Consider the following 25,850-nt stretch of genomic DNA (forward strand, 5'->3'; position numbering starts at 1 on the left):
TACTTCTCCCTTGGTTCCACAGGGCAGCTCTCAGAGAGAGGAAACGCTCGGCTGAGCCGAAGCCACTTGAACTGAGATGCTTTCTAAAGAGTTCCTATTTCATGACAATTCTGAGAAATGCTTGAACTGTAACTCAGGGAAGGAAAGAAAAGTTCCTAGAAGTATCTGACCAGACTATCAACAATTTCAAAGCTTTGTACCTGCCAGGATTGCAGTTTTCACTATRGAGCTCTTGGCTTCCTCTGGGGAACCCACTCCCAAACCGGCAATCTAACCATTTGTTTTTATTATTCCTTGACTGTTAGTGTCGTGGCAACGTGATACTAGTCCCAAAGAGGTAATTAACAGGTTGAGCACATCCCCACTTACCATGCGGAAGCTTAACCAGTCCTGGTGGCAGTAAGGGAAGGTCCCATCCAGTTCTGGAGGCAGCTGCGAGGCGTCTATGTGCTTATGGAGGGACTTCATGGAGGTGAGAAGCTCAAACTGCACAGGAAGGAAGGAATAAAAGCACAKTGGTGTTAGAGAAAGAGCACCCAGGAGTGGCTCGGAGGGGGAGGTCAACAAAACACAGCGCCTCTTTCTCCATTAACCTTGCCTAGAAACAAGGTGTACACTTGCTGTTTGACTGTGAAATGAAGGAAGAGAAAAAAATCAGCTCCGAGCAGCTTGTGGCAGCGCTCAGTGGGTGAACCCGGAGGGAATTCAAGCTCTAACACGCAGTTTCACCAAGCGAAACATCTGGGATCCGAGTCTGGCAGCAGCCGGGCTTTTCTAGAGCAAATACCTCCCGGGATAACTCACATATGCTCACATCTTGTGCTGCAAATCGCATTTGTTTGGAGCAGTTGAGGAACTAAATCCAGCTCCCAGCCTCCCTGTTTATTCCTGGAAAAAAACAACACCCTTAATGGAGCAGTTCCTACTCCATCCACAGCTCGCTGATATCACGGTGGTTTTTGCCTCACACATGTTTCCCCGATCTCGACACAGGTATTTTCCTTCTCTGAAGCTGCAGAATCTCAACAGAATATTTTATACTCACCAGAAAAAAATGAGAAAAAGCAGAGAGAAACCACTCTGGGCACAAGAACCTTCAACCCTGCCCACATTGCTCAGTTTCTACTTCTTTAAGAAAYGGGGATGTTGCTTCCAATTCCTCCTGCAAGCCCAAATCTTTATTAGCCTTTGCTCTGCTCCCTCCTACACACTTTGGATTCGTTCTGTGTTTTTAAATAGCGTCTCCCGTAGCTCTTCCTGCAGGAACATGTACCTGCACACAGCAGTTCCTCACTCCAAATTCCTTCCCGGGGGAGCACAAGAGGAACCAGACTAATGGTGTTTGGATCCCTTAGCTTTCAGGGGCAGCACATTTGCACACAGCCTTCTCCCCCACAGCAAACACGATGCTGGTGACAACGTTTTCATGCACAGAAGYCAAAAGGCAAGTGCTGGCCCCTCTGAAACGAACAGGGTTTCACTTGGCACAGGCTTTCAGTCCTCTCTTGCAGCTCTTAACTTCCCTCAAGCAGCAGGAGGTGACTAAGCTGCGGAGTTTGATGCTCTGTTCCCTCACCACACACAACTCAGAAGTGGCTGAGAGCTTACGTTTCATATATAGCTGTGGGATGCCAGATTAAACTCAAGTGTGGGTGTTAAGTGGGTTGTAAGGCTTTTCTCTCCCCTATTAGCACCTTCTACCAACCTTTCCAGACATTTGAGCTGCAAAGGCAGCACTGCACACACAAACACATCTCCTCTTCCTCTCCTTGCAGCAGCTAGGAGAAAGCATGGGGCAGGGGGGCAAAAGGCTAGAAGCAACAATTGCCTTCACAGAATAGGATTTAGCCAAATGGGACTCCTTCCAGAGCAAGGATTTTCCAGATATATATCAGTGTATAGGGAAGCCACGGTTCAGAGTGAACACAGCACCTCAGCAGCTCCCCAGCAACCCCTGAAAACCAATTCAATTACCTGTCCCGCTGTTGGCTTCTCCATCCGAAAAGTGAGGTCTCTTTCAACCAGAAGCAAGACTCCATGAATACAGTGCGGGTCCATATCCTGGAGCAGAACAGGGAGCAAATCCATTACCTAGCTGTCCAGTGTGCTAAGGGGAACAATTTTAACTCAGTGCAAAGAGCTCCAGTTTATCCTTCAAAGCTTGTTTGCAGAGCTGGGAATGTAGTGGTCAGCTAGAGGGAAGGCCCTTCAACAGAGCGCTAATGCTGCGTCCTAAAGATAACCTGTTTCAGATCARTTAGTCTTGCAGTATTTAAGGAAGCACCAAAGAGGCCAGGTCTGGGCTGCCCTCTACAGAGGGAAWTGTCTCAGAAAAAAAAAAGATGTCCACGTTCAATGTCCATTTTTCTTTTCCTGGTAATTTCCTGGACTCTCCTCCTAACTGAAGGGAAGTTTATGTCCCCCAGAGCCAAAAACATCATCTTGTCTCTACTTACTACCAGTTCACATTCAAGGAGTTGCATCCTGTTGCTGGTGTCTAAGAGGGAGCGACTCCCACTACAAGGGACGTCTGGCAGCKGCAGCTGAAGCTCTGTGATCCAGGAGTGCTCCACAGGGAAGGGAGAAACAGGCAGAGGGAGCAGAAACGGGGCAAAAGCAGCAAAAAGATCCATCCTGGGGGGAAAGGGTTCCCTAGAGAAGTGGTGCCCTGTGCTGGGGTAGCAAGGAGAATGTCTAAGTGAGTTGTTGTCATCTCCCATGGTTAAGAGCCACCCAGACTAAACGTCATGACTCTGCAAAGATCTTGTCAAGCAACAAATCCTTCCTGGTCTTGCTCCAGCTGCAGGGAAGCTGCCATGCAGCAGGACAGGACGACACGAGAGGGAAAGAGGGAGGAGAGATTTTGGAGCAGAAAAAGATGTTTCTCTCATCTAATGCGAAGATAAAAGATCCTTTTGAATGGGAAAAGCAAACAAACAAACCAACAAAAGAACCCACAACACTTCTCCAAACAGTAAGAGGTGGCTTGGCCCTCTCCAAGCTGAAATGAGTGTGTTTCTTCCAAACAACTTCTTCACACATTCCGTGTTATTTGAACACGGATCAAAAGGCCAGCAAGAATTTCTTACGTCACTGCGCTGGGTTAGGTAAATAGCAAAGTGCATCTGGAGAGAGGATGGAGAGAAATTAGAGCTGGGTCAGCAGCTCTGCCTGCTGGAAAGTACTGAGGGATCAAGAGCAGCCAGTTTGAAGACAGGTCACAGCACTGAATATTTAGTGAATTCCCCTTTTTCACAACCCTTCTTCTATTCCAACAGAGCCATGCAAGGTACAAACGTAGGAGTGAGGAATAAAGGGAGCARTGGTGCAATGTAAGGTTACAGCTAGGGCCAAACATTTGCTTGTAGCTATTGAAAACAGCCTGAAAAAGAAAATTCGCCAGTAAAGCTGTCAGGGGAGAAGTTCAAGGGCTTCCAATCCAAGAGAAAAATGTATTTCCAAAGCAACTAAGCATTTTCCACCATATTTTTTTTTTCCTGTAAACAGCAGAAGTTGATCTCATCCAGTGCTGATGGATCCATCCAAATGGACCAAGGCAGTTCCCAAGAGAGCTCCAGGAGGAGGAGAGCTCCAGCTTTGGGCAGCCGGATGCTTCAAACCTTCTGGTTCCCTGACCCAGATGAAAGCCCAGGGCCAGACTTAACCACCCTGGCAAGCAAGGCCTGCCAGGAACAACCACGCMGATGCAGTAAATCCCAAATACCACTTGATCTCTTTTAAAGGGAGATCCACTAACAGGCTAACGGGACGTCCTAAGGACCCTAAACGGGTCTTCAGCACCAGGCCGAGGTCCCTGGTGCTTTTCCCATAACAGAGCATGTAAATATACGTMTTGAACAGCAAGGTTTAGAAAGAAGCTTTCTGCTTTGACCTGCCTGTGTAGTTCTTTGCCTTCATAAAGCACTTTTCCCTTCCCAAGCCAACATGCAGAGGCAGCAGGTTACAGGATTAAGCATTTGCTCTGGCACGCCAAACAACCGGGAATCTTGCTCTATCGAAACACTGGCAGAGGAAAATCCTGCGGGCATTTGTTAGCTGCAGCCCAGCCCACACATTCCGCTGCTCACTGACCAAGAGCCTGGACTGGGGCTGCTGAAARACGGACTTCAGAGCGGGCTTCCCAGCACCGGGAATGCTGAGCTGTCTGGGGACAACCCGGGATGAAACCTCTCAGCAGCTCTCGTGGAACCTCTCACAGCTTCCCATAGGAATGAGCATGATCTGCCCCTGCAGCACGGACACGCTGTGCATTTCCCTGCAGCTCCATAGGGAGTTTCTCCTGCTCCTGCCTTTGAGATCTTCCCTTCCCAAGGAGGATCTACAGGGTTAACCCCTCGGAGGCCTGCGGCAGGGAAGGACTTGGCATTAGGTCAGCGGATCCACTCTTAGTCACTGGCACTTTGTTGTTGAGTCAAGAGCAAAAGGTCCCTTCAACCCTGAATGAGCAACGCTGGATCTCACCATTTAACCAGATTTCACCAYGGCTTCCAGAGCGGGCTTCAGGAAAGCCAAGGAATTCAAATTTTGTTCATGGAGGGAGCAGGACAGCAGAGGGATGAGCAGAAGGGATGGTCTGCCAGAGGTCAAGAGATACCCAGAGATGTACGGGGGATTTCAGAAGGGACTTTCCCTCTGAGGCCTRGCTATAATTTTCTTGACATTTCTGTCCTCATCTAAAGACAGATGACCATGGTGGGAGCATGGAGGTAAAGGCCAAGGATCTCCAGAAAGGCTCAGGGGAGCCAAGGAGTTACCCCTGGGCAATAAGCAGACAATAAGTTACCCGAATGGGTCTCATTTATGGACTCAGAGTAAGGATCAAGAAATGCTGAGCAGAGTGATCAACCCCTGCCAGCTACTGCCATCTGGAATAAAGAAAATGGCTTTACTCCTTCCCCGCTGTATGAGACCGGGGACTAGACTCATTTCTGGTCCCACAGCACCACATCCCAACACGTCGCTGGTTTCTAACTCATCCCACTAGGACACGGCCCAGGGAAGGAGGAGGGCAGAGCTCTGACTCAGCCCCAGCTCCCAGCTGGGTCACCGAAGCGCAGAAACCACAGGCCTCATTAAAGCATCGCCCTGGCCCAGTTTGCAGAGCTCCAGGCTGGGGACACCTACCCGGTCTGATTTAGAGGAACRCCTGCTTCACCGAGATTACTCACAGCGACACCCCAGCGTCTCCTTGGGCTTTCTAATGAGCAGCAGATGGAAGCAATGTGGGACTGGTGGCAGCGCAAGCCACTTGCTTCCCAGTGAAAGCCTTTGACCTGGAGCAATGCGGGGTTACAGCACGTCTGGCTCCAATCATTCCCTGACACCCCCATCATTTGCACGTGCTCTTAGACCTGCCACGACAAGCTGTCCTCCCTCACTGCCTTTTCATTTCTCTTCCCTTTTTCCTCCATGGTGGCCCTGTGGATTTCACACGGCTTCTCAGTGCCTTGGCTGACATCTCCGAGCACATCATCATTTAGGCTTGGGTAGGGGCGCTTCTCAGCAGAGGCTGAAGACAATCTGAAGGTGGAGGAGGGCCTGCCCCTAACTCAGACCTGCCTGGGTTTTTTGGCCTTGTTTTCAGCTTGGCAAATCCAGGTCAGAAGGGGGTTGGCTGCTCCCTGCCCAAAGATGACCGAAATGCAGGTGGCAGATGGAGACGGGAAGGGCAGATGGAGACAAAGCGTCCCAGCAAGGCAGCGAGCCGAGGACGCGGGCGCTGCGCTGGCCGGGCTGGCCGCTCACCTGCAGGATGCTGAACGCCTTGAAGAGAGCGGGAAGCGGGGAGCAGCGCCGAGCATCCACGAGCACGGTCAAACCCAAGGCCTGGCATTCTGGCCTGCAAGGACAGAGATAAAAGAGGTCATGCTTGTCACCTGGGGACCAAGGCTGCTGAAAGCTTCAGATATGGCAGGGTGAAGAGAAGGTGAGAGCTTTGGAAGGGCAGGCGGTGCAAGAGGAGCTGTTGCAAACACCAGTCTGCAGCCTCCAAAAAGGATYACGGGCCACATGCCAGGGCAGATTTCTTCAAACCTCCCTCTTCTCAGGCTTGGAAACAGCTCCGGAAGACCATTTGGTAGCACTCTGTGACGTGCTGCTGMATGACTACCACTTCCCTCCCCCAAATCCACTTTTCTTCTGATGAAGACGAGCAGGGATAGTTTGGATTTACATTCAAGGTGCATCAGATTCWTTCACTATCTGTGCACAAGGCATAGGCAGCACAGCAAGTTAGTCCCAGCAGAGATTCCCACCTATCCGATTTTGGGGCTCTCTGCACCAGCTCCCTCGGCCAGTAAAGACAATCTCAGCCTCCACAGCCACAGAAGACAAAGTGGAAGAGGCAGCAGCTGCCGCCTCCAGCAGACAGGAGTGTCACCAACCTGGGGATGCTGCACAGGTAGAGCAGCAGGCGCACGAGCTCGTCCGTGTTGCAGTGGGGGTTCAGCCACGCTGTGCTCCTCGTTGTTATGATGGCCACGGCCCGGCCCGCTTTATCCCTAGTACCTGTCAAAGAAAAACACCTCAGAGGAAGTCAAGCTACCACAGTTCGGTTCCACAGTCTCAGATACCCCTATTGCCACCCTTGTTGCATTCCCTAAAACACCCCACAGGGCTAGAGATAGTGCGTGCTGCACACAGGCAGATCCCAGTGGGCTATAAATACATTTCTGAAGCACCTGGCTGCTGCCCAAGAGTGAAGTAGCTGAGCTCTCTACTTGTCCTTGTCTYGGATGAACTTGGACTGCTCTCCTCTAGACAAAAAAACACCCTGCATTCTTAACACCATAAGGACCCAACTAATGATAACTGCACCGCTGGCTTTTGGGCAGAGCAAGAATCTCCTAAGCCCAAAAGAGACAATCTCACGGTCACTTGTGTGACCCCAAACAGCCCATCACAACCACACGAGTGCTGTCAGCCTCCTGTTTCTCTCCTTCCCCAACACCCTGTGCTCTGTGGTGCTACTCTTGAGGAGTGAAAACATCCAGGTTTTCCTTAGTCGTGAGGTGCTGCTGCAGGGGAAAGGCCTKGGCTTCAGCTAGTGATGGACACTGTTCCCTGCCCTCTGCTTGCCACAGGAGCTGAGCTGGGGGCTCCCCAAACTACACAATAATCTCACTTTAGACTTCACCACACTCTGCCTACCCAGTTGCAAAGGGCAGGAATTTGCTACCMCAAAAGCAACATTTCTGCCATTGCAGCCACCATAAGCTCCAGCTGCAAAGGGCAGGTAAAGCACAGGACACCCCAGCTCAGAGAGCCGGAGCCTTTTCCCTCGTTCCCACCGCTCGCCGAGCAGGCCAGGCCCACGGATCACGTCTGGCCGGGCCCTCGGCTCTGCAAGCCGGCACGTCACGGGGAGATCAGTGCGGTGGATAACGGCGAGGACCACCCCGCTATTGTGTGCACAGTAACTCGCCAAACTACTAGTCATTTCCTGGCATACAAATAGCACGAGGGRAAAAAAAAATTCCCAAGAACAAAACAAAATCACACGGCCTAAAGGGAGCCACACTTTGCTCTCTCTTCCACGCTTTGTCGGCACCGTGCAAAGTAACTGTCCTGGATTTGTCTCCCTGGCTTAGGGACAAGGAAGAGCAGGGAAAGAGATACAGCTGGGCAGCCTTAAATCCCAAATCCTTCCCTGCTGTGACCTCAGTCTGTCCCCGATGCAACCTGAACAAGGCCCACAGACCCACACGGGCCACGTTTGAAAGCGTCATTAGAAGAGGACGATAACTGAGTTCAGGAGAAACCTTTTTACTCTGAAGCACCTTCTTTTCTTCATCAGGAAGGCTGGGTACTGCTGGAACTTGATTAAAGCTCTTTGTAGGATCCTGGGAAGTACCTGATCAAATCAGAAGACCATCCCCAGCTATCAGGGTCACCAACAGTGGCTGTTTGAACCGAACAATTCAAGACTGCATGAATGAAATGCTTCTCAAAGGAGAGTTTCTTCCTCGATCCATCAGTTATTAATTTGTTATTATTTCCTGTTCCCTATAAAATTTATCCTCGCTAATGTAATTATTGTACTTAGCATTTAATTGAATGATGTGGGCTGCCCCTTGGGTATCTGTCCTTTCATATTTCAGCAGGCAATGGTCACGCACAAGAGAAGTTAATCAGGCCAGTATTGCTTCTCCAGAGAGTCTATTTCTCCTTTGGAGCAAAAGCTCCTCACAAAACCAATCATTTGTCTGGCTGAGCTACACACCATAAACACATCCAGTCTGATGAGCAGATGAAGAGGTAAAAAGCAAAGTTATACATTTGAATGTATCACGACTTACCTCTGCGCCTGGTTTCTTATTCTAACTTTTCCCAGAATACTCAAGTCTTTTAGTSGGTCCTTTATTTCCATGTTTATGAGATCTTTCACCTCATTCTCATATTTTTTAGGAGATTAACAAACTTCAAGTGTCTTCCAGAAGGCATTCACTTCAGTTGCATGAAAGTGTTGTATCACCTCCAATTTTCACGATTTTCTTGCAGAATGAGGACTTTAGAAGAAAATGAGGGCACCAAATTGTCCTTAACAGCCCAAAGTACTAGAGAGGTCTCTCCAATACATATAGAGAGGTGGAATCATGTTCTTGATGTACCTGGTCATCTGTGCTCCTTTACACACATCACGGCAAACCAAGTCTTGCGGTCTCATCCCTCAGCGCGCGAATCCATCGCTCCCGTTCCCATCCCCTTCTCAGCAGGCAGCCCTGTCCGTTTTCTTTCCTCTCAGGATGATTTTCCACTCGAAAATGGCTCCCGAGCAGACTGAATGCAGCTGTCCCCCTGACCCGCACTGGACCTTCCTTCCTGATCCGCTCTTTCCAGCTACGGAAGGAAGCCAGAACGGGCTGCGGGAGCAGATGTCGCCGAGCGGCTCCGTTTCACACCGTATCCACCAGAGAGAGAGCTCTCCCTTCCTCTGATTAACCTGATGGTTGGTTAAATACAGACCTCTAGCTTGTGCCCTGCACATCAAGCAGTACTCACCGCTCTGTGCAGCAGCCTCAGCTTTTTTCTTCACTGCTCTAGCAAGATTTGGCCATTGCAGAAGTTTGATACTTGCAGCCACATAGATGCACAAACTGAATCACGTTCTAGAAGTGATCCTGGCAGAACAATTCTGGGAACCCCTCCCTTGAGGGAGGGTTGAGTCACCAGCTATTTAGCTGGGCTTTTATTCACCCCACAAGCTGCTCATCTGCCCTGGGATACTCCTCTCCCCACCATGCTGGGCAGCACAAAATCCACCATTTTATAAAAATCTATTATAGTTACGCAGCTACATTTAACCAACCGAACGCCTAATTACGAAGCCCAAAACTGGTTTTACAAGAGCCCTGTCAAGTGGCATCTTCTACACCCTGCTCCTTTAATTATCCACCAAGTGAGTCAGGTTCCTGCTGTCTTGAGCGGGTCTGATGTCAGGTCCCCCAGCCCAGCACTGGCTGCATCCTCATCCTTCTCCTTTCGGGCTGCTGGTGTGAGCTTGGACACTTAAGTTAGGCTTTTCTATCAATCCCTAAAGGACCCTGGGAGCAAGTTAATGAGATTTTCTTGAAAAAGTTCTGATCTGCAAAGGTTTGGTGTTGAAAAGGGCAGGATTTGTGCAAAAGATGTGCAAAGAGAAGCACATCTGCCCTGCCCTCCTACAACAGCAGCCTTCCCAGGCACGTAGCTACTCACCGGGCAGGCAGGCAACTCCACTCCTGAGAACTTCTAGGTTCACATCCTTGGCGATGGTGGGGGCAGATCGACCCCCCCAGGTGGTCCCAGAAGCTGGGGGTGTCACAGGAGCAGCAGCTGCCGAGGTTTCCTGGAGGACTTTCCCCACTGGCTTCAAGGCATCAGTGTCAGTGGCTTCTTTTCTCGTCTCTCCCCCTTCTGACATGGGCCCTGCAAGAGGAGCAGCAGTGAGAAGCCAGAGCGCAGCCTCATTCCAAACGCTGCCAGTAAAAAGCAAGTTACAACGCCAATGTTCCTCTTTTGAAAAACAAATAAAGAAACCAAGCAATTTATTGTGAAGTTTGAAGTTACAACTCATTTAAGACCAGGATTACTGGATTCAAAGACTTTTTTTTTAAGGTAACCTCTCAAGCAGGGCACATTTGCTGGCAGCCTCGGAGTCTGGAGCGTTCAAAGGCCCTGGCTGAGCTCCAGCAGTCTGAGCTCACTGAAGGGATAAAGCAGCTCCTGCCAGGGAAAGCTGCTCTGCTGCTGCAGAAATCCCCCCCAACACACTCGCACATTTGCTCTTGAAAATAAGAAGCCGCCTAAAGGTTGACAAATCAGCTGGGAAGTGGCCAGTCCAGAGACCGTGTTCTTCTCTTCCAGATTTGTTTTAATTAGCAGCTAATGTGAAAGGCAAAAACCTCTTTTAAAACCCTGAGGAACAGGATGCCAAGGCCAAGCAGCTCTGYCTCAGAACTGGAGGAAACGCTGCCTTTGCGGGACGCCTTGGCTCCAAAGCGCGAGGTTTGAGAACCATTTGCATCCCAAATTCAGTACCTTAACAGCCCTACCTTCCCACAGGAAAACTAAAGCCAGTTTCCTCATTTTGTTTTTCAATTTTCACGTACACCTAGATGGAGAGAATTAGAATTCCCCCTGTGGATGCAAGAAATACTGTTTCCCATCTCCCAGCAGAATTACAATCCTCCAACACACGACATGGCTTTAATATCCTAAGCACACAGCTAGGATACGCCTCTGCCTGGCAGGAAGATATACTTGGGAATAACAGCTACACTCCCTGCAATWTGAGACACTTCAGCATCGAGCAAAAAGAAGAAAAAAAAATCAACCTCATTTCAGGCAATCCAACCTCATTTCAGAGTGTTTGCTTGCTTGCTCTGAAGTCACACATTTTAATTGCTGCCTAAAATGGACTTCAACCATCCTCCACGCTGCCGTGATTTGACTCAGTTTATTTACTAACAAACCCAAATGCTTCATTAAAGAGCAGGGCTGGGAACAAAGCAGCCCTTGAAGTGGCTTTSCCGGCAAGTTTTAGCACCGGGGGAGACCTGCAGGTTGAGGCTCAGCCCCAGCTGCTGTAGAAACTGCTCCAGGTCGGGGAGAGAAGTGTCCTCAGCAGCAGGATTCGCCCGGCAAAGATACCAGGCAATAGAGGGGAAACAAGAGGGGCTGCAGGCACCACCAAGGCCACGACGCAGCATCTGCCCGTTGCTCTTTGGTGACGTCCCCTCCAGGRAGCACCCTTGGGAGCCCACTCGGGCCACATAAGTTAGGGCAACAACTTGAGGGTCCCACAAGCTCTGGCCACCAGCCAAGGTGACAGTGCTGGAGCCTTTGGCCAGGAGGTGACCTCATGGAGCTGTGTGGCCTCCAAACCACCTCAGTCTTGCCCAAAMTGCAAAAAGCAAACAGTCAAGCTCCAGTGGGGTGGCCCAGTTCAGAGCAGCTCTGCCTACCTCCCTTGGACCAGGCATGAACACTCTTTTTACGTTATTYGCAAGCGAGAGGGGAGGAACTTCTTTCCCAAAGCCCAAGCTGCATGACACAGAGGACTGCATCAAAAAACTGGAACATCTGAATTGGACATGCTTGCGGGTTACACCTTTCCCCGAGGTAAAGGAAGCGGGAGAGGAGGATTTGCTCCTATGCATTTCAAAGAGGCAGGAGCAGCCTGCCTGCAACCATCCCAGCTCCACTGTTATCTATGGTAACATCAGGTAAAAACAGCGAGCAGCGCTGCAATGCCCTAGCAGGTGCTGGATACACCCCAAAGGGGCTTTTCATACAGTTTCTTGAATATCAAGTTATTTTCACCCCGCCCAARTAAATGAATTTGTCCTGATCCGTAAAGTCCACAGATGCACATGGAACCAGGGGAAATTTTCAATTCCCAACTTGAAACACTTGATTCAAAATCTTTCCCAGGGACAGTACTATATCTGCAGTACAGAGGATAAGCTGAACCAGTGACTGGGGGTGGGAACAAGGCAAAAAAGGGCTAAGGAAGAACCTGTAGATGCAGCAAATTCAGATATTCTAGTCCTACATGTGTTTGTTAATTTAGTCTATTTAATAAAGAAATTCCTGTGCATCTGCTTTCTACTACTGACATACTGCATCAGAGGAGCTCAAGAATTGACCTAGTTGTTCTTTATAGTTAGTCCCAGCAACAGAACAACCCCAAGACTAAAGACTACCAGGACTCCCTCACCTACAGCCTGAACAGCTGGCAGTGAAAAGACTCTCTGAAGGATATCCCTCTGGGATTATATCTCTGAAATTTTACTCTTGGAGGTTTGACAGGGTTTAGGTACAGGGAGGTGAAGGCCTCGGTGAAGAACGTCAGCAGCCAGTGCCTGCTTTGTGGCACTAGCAGCTTTGTGGCTGCTTTCTTCAAGGAGAAAGGCCATCCAAGGCATCACTTCAGTTTTTACACTAGCTCTAAGGTTCTCGAGCAGATCCTGGACTGTGCTCTGGCAGCGTGGATCCACACCTCCGGCCCTTTCAAGTCTCCTCCTTTTAATATTTCCAGCCTGGGGAATTTTCCTAGCCGGGGGTCGTGGGCAACGAGAGCTGCTGAACCGGAGCGGCCCGTTCCTGCCGCCCCCGCCGCGCACACGCTCCGTGCTCTCTGCCACCTGCACCTCCAGCTGCAGCTCTGCAGAGCCAGCAAAGCCAGGCACAGTCGGCAGCATCTCCATGGAGCTACACACGGCTGCCTACAGCCTGCTGCAAGGGGCAGACACAYGCTGACACTCGGACTATTCCAAAGAAACACCGTTTCGGCGCAGGCACCCAGCTGCCAAAAAATCTGGGTGATACCTGCCTGAGGCTGAACTGGGGTTGCGTTTGCCTTGAAAGTGGGTGCTTAATTTCTTACTGTCTTCATGTTCCCACTCTGAATTGAAAAAAAATCAAGTTAGCTTCTCCACTCCTGTAACACAGCCCTTACTTGAAACATAACCGAAGTGAGGAAGGCTTGGAAAAGGGGAGAAAGGGAGGGGGGAAACTCTCAGCTCTGCAATTTGCTTCTTACTTTGCTTACCAACACCCACCTTTGTTGATCTCTGAAAAGAAAAAGCTGCGTTTCAAGCCACAAAACTAAAACCCAAAACACTTCCAGCAGTTTTTACTATTCCCCCAACGCTCCCCAGCAGGCAGCATTTGTCAGAAGCAGCTCTCGAGGCCTTTGCTTTCTGCCCACACATCCACCAGGTAACTCCACAAAGCTCCAGTTCTGCCATACCTGCAGGAGATGACATCCCTGAAGCTGCCTCTCGGTGGGAGTGCAGGGCGGTGGGATCCATGTGTCCCTCAACAGGTCCTGAGGACAGCAGTCCAGGTTCCAGTTCTTCTTTAATGGATTCCAGTGTTTTCAAGGCCACACACTCACTCTCAATCTTTGACTTTTTCCCCTCAGAAACACTTCCCTGGTCCTCCTCTCCTCCCAAGCCCTGTGCTGCAACAGGCTCTGCTCTCAGCACTGAGTCCACTTCACTTTTACTGCCCTGGTTTTCTGCCTGACTTTGTGGCTCCTCACATCTCTCTCCATTCCTGTGTGTTTTGACTTCACTCGAGCTTTCTGGCTGTGCATCCACGTGCACTGAAGAACTGCTGTTATCTAAGGGTTCTGCCTGCTGATCGCTCCCTGCTGCCAGGGCTTCTTCAGCTCTCTTATGCTCACAGGCAGCGATCTCTTGCTCTTTATCTTCTGACATGAGTCCATCCACTGGACCTTTGACAGAGCAGTCATTATGGCTACTCTGATTCTCTTTTGGAGTCCACGTTTTCTCCATCACTTCGACTTCCTCGGAACTTTCTCTTCTTTCCACCTCTAATTCATCTAGTTTCTCTTGGTCTAACAGCTCTGGAGGATTTAAGGAAGAACTAAGATTTGCTTCCTGATAAGTGCAGCAGCCACCTGCCCTGTCATCCGATGATGGGAAGCCTCTCTCCACACCCACGCCTGAACTCTCAGCTGGGGAGAGCGGCGCAGCAGCCTGGACTGCTCCAACGGTTTCACTGACACTCTGGCAGGAAACATCAGAATCTGCCCTGAGAGCACAGACAGGTCTGTAAGACCCAGTGACAGACTCAGGACAAAGATCCCCTCTTGCCACCTCCTTCAGGCTCTTTGCCAGTGGTTCTCCAAGGGCTCTCTTTATTGACTCCTCGTTAGCAGCAGCAGCAGCATCTAGGAGCATTTCTGGACTCTGCACTGCTGTTTCAACACCGGATTTTCCACTAGAAACATCGCTTTCCAGCTCTGTGTTTCCAGGAGCCCCAGCTGGCCGTGCTTTGCAGCCAAGGCCATCTCCAGCACACACGTCGCTGTAGCTGCACAGCGCGTACTGCCAGTCTAGTGAGTGTTCACCACAGCCCTCCTGCTCTGCAGGAGACTGATCCTCCACCCTGCTGGCAGGAGGCACAGCCCCAGGAAAGTGATTGCCCATGTTCCCTGCGCCACCTGATTCCAGCTGACCTTCAGGAAACGGTCCACCATGTGCCATCATCTTGTTGCTTTCCAGAGCAGCTACATTGTCGAGAACTTCTGCAGAAGTCCTCAGAGTGCCCATCTGATGGACCTCTTTCTGTGCAAATGCAGGCTGGCTTAAGCTCTTGAAGTACGTGCAGTCTTGAATGACAAGAGACCTGCGCGTGCCCTTAGGTGCACTCACTCTTGTTCTAGGCTCAGTTCTGTAATTTAAAGCTAGTGACTGGGTTAAAGAGCCTGTTTGTGGCCCAAACCTGGGCAGGGAAACTTCTGCAAGTTCAACATACTCCCCTTCGAGGTCACTTTGCGAGTTCTCTTGAGGCACTGGGCTTGCACACACACCATTGACAACAGTTTKGCTTAGTTGTGGAGCTGCGCTGCTAATGACCAAGTTGTCTTCACCCAAACTTTGCWCCTGTAGATACTGAGAGCCTATGTCTGGTGAGCTGTACTCAGCATGGTCCATAGGGTGGCACAAAACGGAAAGCTCTTCTCTAATTTCTGGAGTGAAGATATTATTTTCAATTATCTTGGGTTTATTAATAAATTCAGGCTTAACTACCTTCTCCCAGGGAACACGAAATATTTTATCATTAGTGGTTAGTAAACAGTTTTCCAGTGCTATACCCATGCGCTCTCCATTGATAGTACTCAACCATTCCAGCGTAAAAATAGAGGTATAGGAGACTTCGGGAATCACAATCTCTTCCACGTTGTGTTGGTCTTTCGCCAGACATTTCAGGACAACTCGCGGGGACTTCTTCAGATAGGGAACCACCTGCAGGTAGAAGTCACCGGGCTTTAAGATTCGCCAGTCGAGGGAAGCTAGTTGGACTACAATCTTCTCGTGAATACATAGGGGCCAGCCCTCGTGCCGGAAGAGCAAGCCACAGTACTGAACCTATGGAGAGAAAAGAAGGTATTTTCAGTGTCAGGAACMTACCTCACTTTGAGGTTTTGGACAGAAGAGATGAACGCTAAACTGTGAAAGGGAAGCTCTAGCAATGACATGGTAATGGATCTTTGGTAATTAGCACGGGGGAGCTTTCCATTTTGAGGTGYTTCTCTAAAAAACTGCAATAGAAAGGACTGATAAAAAGAAACATTATCTGGAGAGCAGCCCTAAGCATGTGGCATTAAATGTAGGCAGAGAGCAGCTGGCTTATAGGAAACAACGCACAGAACCCCACTATGCTCAGCTAAAGTCCATCCACAGCCTGAACAGAAGGTGCCCAGATGATCTGCATTGCTTGTGGAGTGTCTACAGCGAGCTCCAGGTTGCACCAGGTGGCAAAAGCCACCACAAGGAGCTTACAGATGCAGAAGTCTCATGACATGGGATATATCTAGCCAAGCTGGCACTGGAAAACTGTAGACTCTTTAGACTGATGTTGATGGAAGGGAACTAAATCAAGAGCTTTGCCAACGAGGCAAGGCTGAATGAAAATATTAAGMAAAGCGTGTGTGAGGATTTTCTTCTGCTCCCACACGTGTACTGCTAGGGCATGAGGCCCAGCAGACTTTGGCTGAACCAAATTAAAGAGCACAGAACCAGGCAGAAAGCAACTCTCACGTGCTGCTGTCAAGAGCTTACGCAAGAGAGGGGAAGACAAGTTCTGCGGGACTCGGCAGCGAGAGGATCGCCGCAAGTGAGCGGGAGGAGACGTCAGGAGAAAGCAGGAGAAAGAAGGCAACGGACGAGGAAAAAGCCACGAAGAAACAGGCAACTGGGTGCCATCAACCGCCTGCAGGGAACTACACCAAAACTCAGGGCATTTCCTTCCCCCACGCTCTCCCCCAGCAGACCAGCATCAACACCCTTAACACAACACACCCGCAAACAGAGCAGCTCCCTTTGCACAACTGAACTGCTCACAGGCAGTCCCCTGAGATCCTCTGCTTCCCCATAAGTTGTTAAGTCCAGGGCTACCAGCTACACCTTATTTATCCTTTATTTAAGGATAAAATCACTTAATAAAGTGATCCTTTATTTAAGTCTCCTTTACAGATACTTCGCACTCAGCTGTTCCGGTAATCTGGATCTTGTTGGTAATTGCTTTTCACTCAGCAATTCCCATCACAGGCTGAGATCTACCTCCCCATTTTTAAAGTACTAGTCATTTTTGGTTCACATTAGCAACAAAAAAAAGAAAAAGAAAAAAGAAAAAAAAAAAAGAAATGAAAATCAAATGGAAGTGTTAAAGAGCGCGGGCCTGCTAGGCACATACCTGCCCAACGAAGTTTTCTTGCTGATAGCCACGTTTTGAATGCTAGCAGGTTTATTTATCGTCTCCGTTCCAYTTTTGTGCTAAAAAGCCCTGTTACAGACATTCTTCTCATTCCCTAGGCTTGCAAGAGTTGGCCTGAGCATCCCACTTCCTCTTAAATAATGGCCAAAAATTATCTGTCTTCTAGTTCTCTACAAACCCTTTTTTATCCCAAACATGAAATCCTACACCTACCCAAGTGAAAGAAATGAAGTGCCACTGCTGAACTGACCTGCCTCCAAACTATTTAAAACTTAAATCACAACTTTAACAAAATAAAATGACTCCTTTGAACTTGCTTCCATTTGAGCAAACTAAAATTTAAAGCCGGCCATGGCATAAGCCATGACATTAGCCATAATTTACTTCTAGTCCTGTGATTTACTTCATTTTCCACTGTCATGACGAGGTCTTAGATAGAATTTTCCTGCTCAGGACGCAATTAGGAAGCTGCCATCTAGAATCACCAGGGACTTCTTCAGTATTGGCAGCATTAGGGTTCAAGCACTCAATTGGGTTTCTTTTACACAGTCACAGGGAAATCTGGACAGAGAAAGCAGTTTACAAATACGCTGTATTCCGCAGACCAGCTGGATGAAAAAAAGAATGCATTAATTCAACTCTTTTGCCATATAGCAGAGAAACCACAGAGCGAGAAGGAACCTCCTGAATCCTCTATCATCTTGAAAAAAACAGGTAATAGTAACAAGTAATTTCTGGCTTACGTTTATCATGTTGTGCACCATGGCACCAACACTACCTATCTCTACCAGAAACATCTCATTCCCTAAAACTGAGATCTTACTCGTCTCCACCACTGTCCAACACAGTCACCTGCTACGCCTGCTTTCCAAGCTATAAATCCCAGTGCATAAGTAYTTTTTCTACAAAGTTTTACTGCTCATCTCATGTAATATATTTATCTGTTTTTATTGCTCACGTCATAGATTTGTTCCACGGCACTTTTCTGCCATCAACATATTCTTCCTTTTTATACYAAAAAGTATCATCCATCTCATGACTCTGGCCTCCAACTCAATTTTTCACTAAATCTCCTCCTTTTCACCAGCTTAGTTACCCATTCTGCAGTGCTTACATAAACCTCCACCCCTTTGACAYAGTAATTCATTTTCCATGTGATTACACAATAAATCCTCTGCAGAAGAAATTAGACAACCAAACATGTCTTTCTAGACAGACGGATATTCATGAAAAAGGCGAGCCYGACACTACCTGCCACAACACAAACCACATGAAAAAATTTATCCCATTTTTAATGGCTTGGTTAACCCTCATCCTGCTCAGCTTGTTAAATGTATTTTATTACCATCTCTGACAYGACAGATTCGGTAAAAACTCCCTGTTATCAGAAATTTAGCATTAGGTGGCAACCACTTCCATAGCGCAGGATGAAGATCAGCTGGCCCCCTCATCTTCAGCACTCACATTCTCAGTTTAGTCCTCGCAGTTKGGTTTCTGTTTCCTCCATCCACCTCCTTTTGTCTTTTAAATTAAAAAAAAACACCTACAACTTAAAACAATTTGCCTGTACCTACCTCGAAGTCAAGAGGAGCTGAGCTTTGCAGTCTCATACGCTTACGCTTTCTGATCTCCAAGATAAGGATTTCTCTACAGGCTAACACTTTTCTTACAGAGCATGGCTGAATTTAGATAACCAAAGCCTCCTCTTACAGGAACATTCCACTTACAGAAGTTGCTGTAGGCTTCAGAAGTCTCTGGACCTACTCTGCACATTTTCCCATCATGGCATCTCAGGCAACAGAGCTTGCAGAAGTGTCGRAGCCAAATATTTTGTATATAAAGCTTTAGACAAGCCCAATTTGCATTATTTTTTCCAGAAGAGCCTGTATGACTGCACCTCCACCACACTCCACCAACCGTTTTTCTGATATTGGCATATGAGAATATTTCCTAATAGGTATTTTCAGGCCATCTACACCCATTTCGGGGGGTGCAGGTGACCCGTTTGCCTACTGACAAACAACAGACAGAAGAACTTAACAGTAACTCAACAATCACAAGAGCACAACACAAAATCCACCAAAGTTCCCAACAAACCTGCAAAGTAATAGTCTAAACTGCAGCGAGAACTGGATTAAAACCCAAGCGGGAATGTCGAGTCCTTCGGTAGCATAAATATTCCAGTATTTTTAGTGCTTCTAAAGTGGAGCATCCCCTTGTGTCTCCTGCTTCAAAAAGCACCTTCAAAGGGGAGATTAATGGAAGGGGCTTATTTCAGTTGTTTTAACATTTCACTTTGAGGTTTAAGTATTTGCTTTTCTCGTGTGCAGTCGGTGGCAGAGCCAAATCAGGCCAGTTAGGGCAGTGCTGGGAACAGGCACTGCGTGCAGCAGCAGCAGCCGGGAAGAAGCCTGGGAAAGAGCTGGGTGCTGATGACAAATTCCACACAAAGATCCTAATTCCAAGAGGATGGCTGGGCTGGATCATACCCGTGATCCRCTTAGCTCAGGAGTCTGAAGGCTGGTGGCAATACTGGACTCTCAGTGCTATGAGGAAGAACATTCTCCGCACAAAGGCACCTCCAACAACCAGATCCCGTGGTTTCTATCCAGACTACCGGTTTTCTTACATCTATCTGAAGTCAGCTAATACCTTATAAAGCCACTTACATTTCTGCCACTGTAGAAGCTGAGGAAAACGACTGAGCTTGCTCCAGATTTCCTACAGCGATGACATTTTTACTTTGTGGCACGTAGGAAGTGCCCACGAGGACCAGCTGAACTGCAGACTACAGAGAATGACAGGAAACACTGCTTTTTGTTTGGCTGCAGACAGATATTTGGCTAAACGTGTGTAGGGTTTTTGACAAAAAGTATTTCCAGAAGAAACTACAAGAGTTTCTTCTGCATCCCTCACCAGACCTTTTCCTGCCACGAGCATCATTCCTAACAGGTACTTTGAGGCTGTTTAAAGAATAAGCACAGTCCTGTTCTGAAAATGAAGATAATAGAAAGGGACTGTGGTGGCCTGGAAGGAAAAGGAGGGCTCCACAACAAACGCAATAATTTTGAGCAACAAAATTTAACGTGAGCAGATTTCTGGGGAAAATACGGCATAGGCCAGGCCCTCCCGTGAGGCCATTACAAGGGAATGGACCTGAAGCTCTCCCTGTACCATGAACTGGGGCCAGAAAGGGTTGGCTGTGAGCAACGAGGGGCGCGAGGCTCTGGCTGAGGCCTCCGCGAGGCCTGTCCATGCTCCCGCAGGAGCCGGTGCCACCGCGGGGCTCACGCGGCCCCTCAGCGCCCCCGGCTCCTCGGAGCTGCCTGGGCACTGCCAGGCCGGGGGGGTCAAAGGAGCTCCCTGTTGGTGCTCCTGTGCCAGGGACGGCTCTGGGAGTGCCGGCACGGGGGCCTCCCCGGCGGCACACGGGCCCACGCCACGGCCGCCCCTCGGCGGCGGCCATGTCGAGGCGCGCGGGGCAGGAGGCCGCGCCGCCCGTCCCCGCCGCTGTCCCCATGGCCGGCAGCCCCGTCGCCAGCCCCGTTTCCCCAGGCCCCATCCCCGCTGCCCCGCGGCGCCATCGCTGCCCTCACCGCAGCTCGGCCTCCTCACGCGCCTTCGCCACAGCCCCCGGCCCAGCCCATGCCCATCAAGGCAGCCCCGCCCTCTGATTGGCTGCCGCAGCCCGAGCTGGCCCGCTCATTGGCTGCCGCCCAKGCCCAAGCCCCTCCCCTGCCACGCCCCACCTGTGGCCTCCTCCAGGGAGGCCTCTGGCCTCAGCGCGGCCATGGCGCCGCGCGGCCTCCGCGGTGTCCCCAGCGCTGCCCTGGCACCGCCGGGCTGGCACGGGCGGCTGCCACGGGGCTCTACGTCCACCCCCCTTCTCACCACCCTCCTCCATGCCCAGCCTCACGGGCCTCCCCGGTGGCGCTCACCGTGGCCTCCATCTTGGGCAGGGCAACGCCGTAGACCGAGCTGCAGGGCTCGGAGAGTGGGGACCTGGGGGAACTGCCTAATCCCGACTTAAAAAGAAAAAAAAGTTTCTTCTGAGGGGGAAGCATGTCCTGCGCCATCACGCTAGATAGGGCAGCTGGATTCACGGTCGGAGTCATCCCTGCCCTTACGCCTGGCAGCTGAGCAAGCACCGTGCTGCTTATTAGGGTTTTATTTTAGATGTACTGCGGTTGAAAAAAGAAAAAAAAGGAAAGGGAAAAAAAAGTAAAATTAAAAATAGAAACCTAACTATAGCTGCTATGGAGCTATATAAAAAGGCCAGTGAATCTGTGCTTGAGCCTCACCGTGACACTTGGGGATTCAGCAAAGTCGCTCGGTGCTGGGTACGAGCTGCAAAAATCAACTTTGCAGACACACTGCTTGGTGACTCCCAAATCCTCCTCCGTCCTCCCTGCAAGCCCGTGCAGGGAAGTCCAAAMCACTTGCAGGGTGGCCTGCGCTCGGGGTGGTTATGCCTCTGCGTAACAGAGAGGTGTTTCCCCCAGCGTCTTCCTGCTCCTTGAAACAAATGAACATCTGCCTATCCCAGCTTCTATTTGGGTTTTTTTCTTCTCCCTCCATCCAGGAATCCCTTGCTCTCCCTCTCTTCCCTTGAAGAATTTAACACACTCATTCCCTAGGTTCAAATAAATAAATAAGCTAGAGAGAATCGTAGATTTAGGTTAGTTTTGCTTCCTCCCCCTGCCTCTGCCTCCGAGTTTTGGAGCCAAGTTTGGCAGAGGCATCTGACTCATCGGTGCGAGCATTTGAGACGCGCAACAGCCAAGCGGGTTAATGTGGCGCTCGCCGTGGCGGTAAATGTAACGTGACTCCCCGGGGCTACTGAGCCTCGCAGCCGGCAAAGAGGAGGGAGAGCGGCGGGGAAAAACCCCGGAGCGGCCGCGCGGCGCCCAGCGCGGCCCTGTGCYGGGGCAGCAGCCCAAGGGCTTCGCCGCTGCCGCCAAGGAAGGGCTGGGGTAGAAGCTACAGGATTCGGGTATATCCAGCAAAGCGTTGCTGCGGTGCAGGCATGGAAAGCGCGGGYGACGCTCCAGATCTGCCCTCCGCCGGGCAGATTGCAGCCACGGTTCCTCAAACCGCTCCAGTGCTGCAAACTTGCCCTCCCACCGCTGCTTCCAGCACGTGCGCAAGCGCTTTTTGCCCACCCTTTTCCACGGCGAGAAGCCACGGCAGGCTCCCCGGGGCGGCTGTACTCACACAGGCATCCTGCTGAACGCACTGCAGGATGTGCTTCGCTGGGATCAGGAAGTCTATGAGGTAGCGCAGTCCATCTCCACGGTACGTCTTCTCCACCACGTCCAACACTTGGCACAGCACGGTGGCCGCGGTGGCCTCGAACGGAGGGTAGAGCACCGATAACGTGCTCTGGATGCAGCCGTCCAGCGACTCCGAGTCCTGCCAAGGGAGACGGCGTTAGCGGCACCGCGGCGGCTCCCGAGCGCGCCCGTATCCGAATGCAGGAGGATCAAAGCAGCAAAGCGCCGTCTCTTGGAGTTTCTTTTGGCACTGGCCAAAATTTTAGGTTAAAAAAAAAGGAATAAAACAAAACCCCAGCTCGCTGGAGACGCCGGGGAAGCGCTGGCGGAGCGCTGCGCGCCGCGGCAAGATTGCCCGGCTTTTGCTTACGCAGCAAGTCCCGCTCCTGCCTGCGCTGGGTGGGGCTCCTATTAAACCATTACCGCAACACGTGAGCGCAGGCAAGCGGGCGAGAGCGTCATGGGGCGCGCAAAGCCGCTGCAGCAGCCCGGGCTGGGAACGCCGGCCGCGGTCGGGGACGTTCCCCCGCGCCGCCGGCCGAGGGCACTTGCGGGAGCAGCCGGCGTTGCTCGGCGTGCGCCGCTCTGTCATTGAGTCATTGTCACTCTCACATTGCCCACGTGGAGCTTTGGCGCCAGGGAGAGCCCCTTTCCTGCTCCGTATCAGAGCTGGTGGTTTCGCCGCCTTCCCCTTCCCTCTCGAGGACCTGCCAGGCGGAGCCTGCCCGYGCTGCCAGAGCCGCTTCCAGTCCTGGAGGCCAAATTCAGATGCACAGCATGGATGCAAACCAAGAGCAAAAGCGGGCAGAGAGACAGAAAGGTGGGAGAAGTAATGGTCCACATTTGCAGAGAGGCTCAGGATCCCTCTGCRCCTTTATATTTTAGAATGGTTTCACTTCTTGAGCTGTAAGCGAGCGCATGGTCATTGCTCCACCAGCTTCGTAAGGTGCCTCAGAGCAGAGCCTTCGCCAACCACCGCTCAGTGATCTTTAGTTTCTCATGTAGAGCACTGCGGTTTTGGAAGGACAACACTAACACCCTGCTCTGTGTTGAGGCCTTCCTTGGGCAGCTTTGCCCAGGAGGGACAGGGATGCCCAGGCAATGCCCTAAGAGTCTCGGCCTTCACCAAGCTTGGAGAACATGCACAAACCATCACTCTTTTACCATCCCTTCTGATGTCAGCAGCAAGCAAGGCTAAACGACATGAAGAAACCTTCTCAGTTTTTCTCAACTCAGTTTTGAGAGGCCATCTGCCTCCTGCAATACCCATCCAGGTCAACGCAACCATCTACACTGATGGTTAAGGTTAAGGAGTCRTTTTGTCTATCCTTAACCCTAGGACTTACAGAGCAAGAGCTCTATGTGCAACTCATGTGTTGAAATGGTAGGACGGAGCATTTGGTCCYAATAAGGACCATGGGATGAGAAACACAGACCGAAGAGGTCAGGCTAAATAAGAAGTGTTCCCTGTACACAGTATCCCGGACCCATTAAAAGAGGCGTGGAGAGGCCCACAGGATAGGGAAGTGGTACCAAAGCCAAAACAAAACCTTTCACAGCTGGACATCCAACTAGTGTTGCTAAATATTGACATAATGCGCCGAATGGGACATGTCCTCACCCTTGTGAAGCAACAAGAAGAAGCCAAATGCAGTCAGCCAAAGGAAGCTCACAGAATCATGGAGTGGTTGAGGTTGGAAGGGACCCCTGGAGATCATCTAGTCCAACCCCCCAGCACAAGCAGGGACACCTAGGGTGCATTGCACAGGACTGTGTCCAGACAGGTTCTGAGTATCTCCAAAGCATGAGACTCTACAACCTCTCTGGGCAACGTCTGCCAGTGCTTTGTCATCATCACAGTCAGGAGGGTTTTCTTCAGATTCAGGCAGAACTTCCTGTGCTTCAGCTTGTGGCCGTTGCCTCTTGTCCTATCTCTGGTCACCATTGCAACGAGTCTGGCCCCATCTTCTTGACACTCTCCCTTAAGGAACTGATAYGTGTTGATAAGATCAGCTCTCAGCTTTGCCTTCTTCAGGCTGAACAGGYGCAGCTCTCTCAGCCTCTCCTCACAGGAGAGCTCCTGCAGTCCCTGACCATCCTTGCAGCTCTGTGCTGGACTCTGTCCAGCAGCTCCATGTCCCTCTTTGCTGGGGAGCCCAGCCCTGGACACCGCACTGCAGCTGTGACCAGGGCTGAGGAGCAGGATCCCCTCCCTTGATCTGCTCTTCCTAATGCACCCCAGGAGAGCACTGGCCCTCTTGGCCGCAAGGGCACGTTGCTRCCTCACGGTCACCTTGGGGTCCACCAGGACACCCAGGTCCTTCTCCGCAGAGCTGCCTTCCAGCAGCTCAAACCCCAGCCTGTCGTGGTGTCTGGCAGCAGGACCTTCACTCGCCTTTGTGGAACCTCATGACGAGGCTCCTCTCTCCAGCGTGTCCAGGTCCCTCTGAGTGGCAGCAGGGCCCCRTGGGGTATCAGCCACTCCTCCCAGCTCCGTATCCTCAGCTCCTCTGCTGCCGCCAGCCTTAGGCCTGTCCCAGCAAGCATCTTTGCCCTTGTCAACAGCTCTTCATGCAGGAGCCCTCCCGCCCAGCACCAGGCTCCAAGGAGAGCCCAGGAAAACACTCATGCAGTGCTACGGCTCGTGAAACTGGAGGGCACTTTCCACCTGTCCCTCTCCAGGCCACAGCCTCAAACCCTCAGTCAAAACCAGCTGGACGGTTTCTGCACTGCAGCTTYRGCCCCTCTTCTTCTTGCCCCGTTTGAGCAAAATCCTTTGGGATGGTAATTCTGCCTCCACCTCCCGATGAATCGGGTTGCGTTTACTCTTGCAAGCAAAACGGAGAAGTAAAAATATTTGCACATGAGTCACCGCGCGCGGCTCGAAGGTTCTCACACCATTCCTGCTGCCTTAGCAAAGCCTTCGCAGGACRATTATTAACATTGGCACCAAGCCAAAAATCCTTCCTATGGTTAAAATAAAGCAAGTCATATATTATYCTGCTTTTGGTGAGATGCAGAGAGGAACCGTAGCCTGTAGCTGTTGCAAAGTTCAGGGCTAACAGTGTCCTCCTTCACCCAGTCTTACCTCGCTCTGRCCACACTGTGAAAGCAGGACAGATGTGTGGACCTTGAAGGTACAGAGAGACGCTTTTGAGCTCTAGCATTAATGGATGGAGAAGATCATGTCATCAATCTCTCTTCTAATCCCACCCGAAAAGCTCCAGATATGGGAGCAACCTGACGCATTCCCCTGCAGCGAGGGTACAGSTGTCCTCTAGGGCGCTGCGGGGCCACCAGCATCCTTGGGCCGCTGCAGAAAGATGCACTGAGCTCTCCCAGGCCTCAGGCTGTCTCTGAGATGTTATTCTGAGGGCCAAAGAGCTCCCATGGGCACCAAGCGCTTCCTCTGGGTGCACGTCCTCCTCAGGTGACACCAGTCCATACAGACCATGATTGTCCCTGCTCCCCAGATCAGATCCCTCCTCACCCTGGCTGAGCAGAGCAGCAAAACCTCATGCTGGGCTCCCAAGGAGACAGGACTAACCCAGCAGAACCAGGCACAGGTGCCTCCTGCACAAAGCAGCCTCCTGCAGACCTTCCCTGTCTCCAAGAGCATTGCCACCTCGTCATCCTGGGAGAGGCCCCGGACACTCGCTCCTTTACAGGCACAGAAATAAACAGGAATCCTTTCCAGCCAACCCAGAGAACCTCTCCCCAAGCAGAAACAGTCTTGGGACTCAAGGGCTTTTTGTAAATAGCACAGGAAGCCTCTACACTCCAGTGCCCGGTCACYGCTGCCACACATTCACCACACCTCCTGGA

General features: G+C 50.8%; 1 protein-coding gene across 1 annotated transcript in view; it reads right to left on the reverse strand.

Annotated features, from left to right (window-relative positions):
- PLEKHG4 (pleckstrin homology and RhoGEF domain containing G4) overlaps positions 1-25,850 on the reverse strand; it is a 62,378-nt gene that overhangs the window by 28,532 nt on the left and 7,996 nt on the right. Inside the window, exons 2-8 of the mRNA XM_026034325.1 lie at positions 21,967-22,164; positions 13,256-15,404; positions 9,718-9,927; positions 6,405-6,528; positions 5,767-5,860; positions 1,975-2,061; positions 370-486 (exon numbers count right to left, since the gene is read on the reverse strand). Of these exons, the coding sequence (XP_025890110.1) occupies positions 370-486; positions 1,975-2,061; positions 5,767-5,860; positions 6,405-6,528; positions 9,718-9,927; positions 13,256-15,404; positions 21,967-22,164 (2,979 nt within the window). The remainder of the gene's footprint in view (positions 1-369; positions 487-1,974; positions 2,062-5,766; positions 5,861-6,404; positions 6,529-9,717; positions 9,928-13,255; positions 15,405-21,966; positions 22,165-25,850) is intronic.

The sequence above is a fragment of the Nothoprocta perdicaria genome, unplaced genomic scaffold (genome assembly GCF_003342845.1).
Source record: "Nothoprocta perdicaria isolate Ctin4 unplaced genomic scaffold, notPer1 scaffold_143, whole genome shotgun sequence".
NCBI lineage: Eukaryota > Metazoa > Chordata > Aves > Tinamiformes > Tinamidae > Nothoprocta > Nothoprocta perdicaria.